This window comes from Olea europaea, unplaced genomic scaffold (genome assembly GCF_002742605.1).
Source record: "Olea europaea var. sylvestris unplaced genomic scaffold, O_europaea_v1 scaffold3048, whole genome shotgun sequence".
In the NCBI taxonomy this organism is placed as follows: Eukaryota; Viridiplantae; Streptophyta; class Magnoliopsida; order Lamiales; family Oleaceae; genus Olea; species Olea europaea.
In genome coordinates, this window is record NW_019249176.1 from 2,195 (window position 1) to 5,804 (window position 3,610).

General features: G+C 33.6%; 1 protein-coding gene across 1 annotated transcript; it reads right to left on the bottom strand.

Annotated features, from left to right (window-relative positions):
- Nucleotides 1-430: 430 nt before the first annotated feature.
- LOC111384920 (histone H2B-like) lies at nt 431-1,880 on the bottom strand. Its single transcript, XM_023009266.1, has 2 exons — nt 1,387-1,880; nt 431-1,026 (listed from the first exon to the last, which is right to left on the bottom strand). The coding sequence occupies exons 1-2, from the start codon at nt 1,821-1,823 to the stop codon at nt 597-599; spliced, it is 867 nt and encodes a 288-aa protein (XP_022865034.1). The 5' UTR covers nt 1,824-1,880; the 3' UTR covers nt 431-596.
- Nucleotides 1,881-3,610: the final 1,730 nt, after the last annotated feature.

Here is a 3,610-nt window from a genome sequence, read left to right on the forward strand (position 1 = left end):
ACATGTAGACTTCAAAATAAGAGTTCTAAAACAATCACCCACTACCTTAGGCCAGGTTTCACGCTTTCTAATAGCGACTTGAAACATACATTGATGGTGGTACATATAAACGGGCACATGAAGAAACTTCCCATCCAAAAGCACCAACCTCTTCACAGACAAGAACTAAAAGAGTCAAATGACGACAAAGTGTCAATATAAAGACATACTAATTCACTAATTTCGTATAACAGAATAAGAATTTCGTTGTGTGGTAAAGTTGCTAGACCAATAAAAACTGCTTTCATCAACCAAGAATCATCTATAAGGCACAATAACCCATACCAAACGCTAGAATTCTATCAATTTTTGAACTTGAATCTTCTATAATTTCTATTATTACTGGTTTTGATAGGAAAAAGATGCCCTAACAAGTCATGAACCAAACACATATAATAACGACGGATTTGAATTTCATTGACAGATCACTGTATTTGAAAAATTACAGAAGCTTCAGTTCAAGAACAGCAAAAGGACTTCTCTACTACACTAATAAACGCAAACTAAACCAAAATAGACCTAATTTCTAAACTATGACAAGAAACCCTAAAATTCATTCAAGAGCTAGTGAATTTAGTCACCGCCTTAGTCCCTTCAGAAACAGCGTGCTTAGCCAGCTCTCCAGGCAGAACCAATCTCACAGCAGTCTGGATCTCCCGAGAAGTGATGGTGGGCTTCTTGTTATACCTGGCGAGCCTAGAAGCCTCCTGAGCCAATTTCTCAAATATATCATTGATGAAGCTGTTCATGATACCCATAGCCTTGCTGGAAATCCCGATATCAGGATGGACCTGTTTCAGCACCTTGAAGATGTAGATCTTGTAGGTCTCAATGCTCTTCTTCGTGCGCTTCTTCTTCTTGTCTCCTGCCGCGGCGCCACTTTCTTTGGGCAATTTCTTTCCGGCCTTCGGCTTCTTCTCAGCCGGAGCCTTCTCAGCTGCCGGAGTTTTCTCGGAGGCAGGCTTCTTCTCAGCTGGTTTCTTCTCCGCCTTTGGTGCCATTTCTTCTCTTCCTTTCTTCGAAGATTAGGGATTTTTTGTTGAATGAATAATAACAGTGGGGTAAGGTGCTGGTTATATAGAATTTTCTACTTGAGGGTAATTGGTGGGTTTTAAGAGACGAGGATCGTGGATCATATCCGCTGATTAGTCAGTATATTCAACGGTGGAGATTGTCGGGTTAAATGCTTTGGCTTTTTCATTGACAGATCACTGTATTTGAAAAATTACAGAAGCTTCAGTTCAAGAACAGCAAAAGGACTTCTCTACTACACTAATAAACGCAAACTAAACCAAAATAGACCTAATTTCTAAACTATGACAAGAAACCCTAAAATTCATTCAAGAGCTAGTGAATTTAGTCACCGCCTTAGTCCCTTCAGAAACAGCGTGCTTAGCCAGCTCTCCAGGCAGAACCAATCTCACAGCAGTCTGGATCTCCCGAGAAGTGATGGTGGGCTTCTTGTTATACCTGGCGAGCCTAGAAGCCTCCTGAGCCAATTTCTCAAATATATCATTGATGAAGCTGTTCATGATACCCATAGCCTTGCTGGAAATCCCGATATCAGGATGGACCTGTTTCAGCACCTTGAAGATGTAGATCTTGTAGGTCTCAATGCTCTTCTTCGTGCGCTTCTTCTTCTTGTCTCCTGCCGCGGCGCCACTTTCTTTGGGCAATTTCTTTCCGGCCTTCGGCTTCTTCTCAGCCGGAGCCTTCTCAGCTGCCGGAGTTTTCTCGGAGGCAGGCTTCTTCTCAGCTGGTTTCTTCTCCGCCTTTGGTGCCATTTCTTCTCTTCCTTTCTTCGAAGATTAGGGATTTTTTGTTGAATGAATAATAACAGTGGGGTAAGGTGCTGGTTATATAGAATTTTCTACTTGAGGGTAATTGGTGGGTTTTAAGAGACGAGGATCGTGGATCATATCCGTTGATTAGTCAGTATATTCAACGGTGGAGATTGTCGGGTTAAATGCTTTGGCTTGAGCACGGTAAGCGGCTTATTTGAACCTATTTTTATCATAAAAATACATTTTTAAATAGCGTATTGATATGAAATGTATAATTAAAAATCAAAGAAATAATTTAAATTTACTTGTAATATTATTTTATTAAAGAATGTGTAATTGAAATGATATCAAAATATTATTTAAGTATGCATTTTTTTTTCTTCAAAGAATGGAATTCAAATAAGGACATAAGGTCATAAACTCTAGTGTTCACTCCGATAATTATCCTTAATTTGATTTAACTAAAAATCATATTATTAATAAATTTTAATAAAAATTGATAAAATATATTATTCAAAAAATAGTAAAAATTAAAGAAATGTGTATTTAATATAAATTATTTATCAGTGTCTTACCCGAACAAGAGCTTAAATTAATTTGAAAAGCATCGTATTTGTGTCACGTGCAGTAAAATGAGACTTTCAGATAGCATTTTTCTTTCCAATGTAAGTACAAAATTATATTTTCATTATGATATAAATCAAACATTATCGTGCAACAATAGGTACAGGGATAGTTTTTAGAATAAAATCGGAAGGATTTTGATCATTCCTTTTGAAAAAAAATTAACATTTGAAGATGGAATCTAAAATTTTAATATGGTATTGAAACTCATTAAACTCGAAAAAATCGATCTAATTAAGACTAAAATAAACATACGAATTTGAAAATTGATCTTCTCAAACAAGTCACCATCTTGTATGGACATTTTGTTAAATATACAATTTTATTAAATTAATCTCATATTAAATAGAAATAAACATATAATCAAAAATACAAGGACTTGAACTCTCTCTATAAAGAAAAGGCTGATATTTTATAATTGAACATCAAATCTTAATATTCTGTATGTCAAAACATATTTCATTATCTTAAAAATGAAAAATTATTTTTACTTCTATTTACTTGCTACATTAGTTTGAATCAAGTATTTAACTTCGTATATAAAAATATTTTTACAGTCCAGCAACATATCATTGTTCAAATCTTACAAGGTAAAAAAAAAACTATTATTATCTCACTTTAATTCGGTCTCTAGATCGTAGTAATCAACTTATAATAAGTTACCTTAACATATTTTAATGTTTCGAATGTACCTAATGTCAGACATTGTGTCTTTATTTGGGCTCAATTAAACCACTCATTTATTTTTTTTCAAATTCAAAAATTTTATTACTTTTTAACCACACAGTCTTAAAAAAATTACTATTTCAAAACACATTTTCCCAAAAAAACTCATTAAAATGGCGATGCTCATTTGTCTTGATCAAAATAATATCAACATTTATATAAAACTATTGTTGAGAGTAGTCTAAAGAGAGAAAAATCAAAACCACAAATCTTAGGCCCCGTTTAGTACACATTAATAAAAAAATGAGAATAAAAAATATAGAAAGTCAAATTGATGGTTTGATGCGATGGATAAGGATCATATTTTTCATTTTAATAGACAAATAATGAGAAACAAACGTGGGCTTAATGATGAACCATACAAATATAATAATGAATCAAATAGAATGGCAAAAATAATAAATATTATAAATTTTAAAATTATTAAAAATAGGAAA

Bases quoted from the DNA above. Each gene is read 5' to 3' on its own strand.
- LOC111384920 (XM_023009266.1), bottom strand. From the start codon at position 1,823: ATGGCACCAAAGGCGGAGAAGAAACCAGCTGAGAAGAAGCCTGCCTCC. The intron at 1,027-1,386 runs CTCTTGAATGAA...GGCACCAAAGGC, and splicing joins GCGGTGACTAAATTCACTAG to GGAGAAGAAACCAGCTGAGA.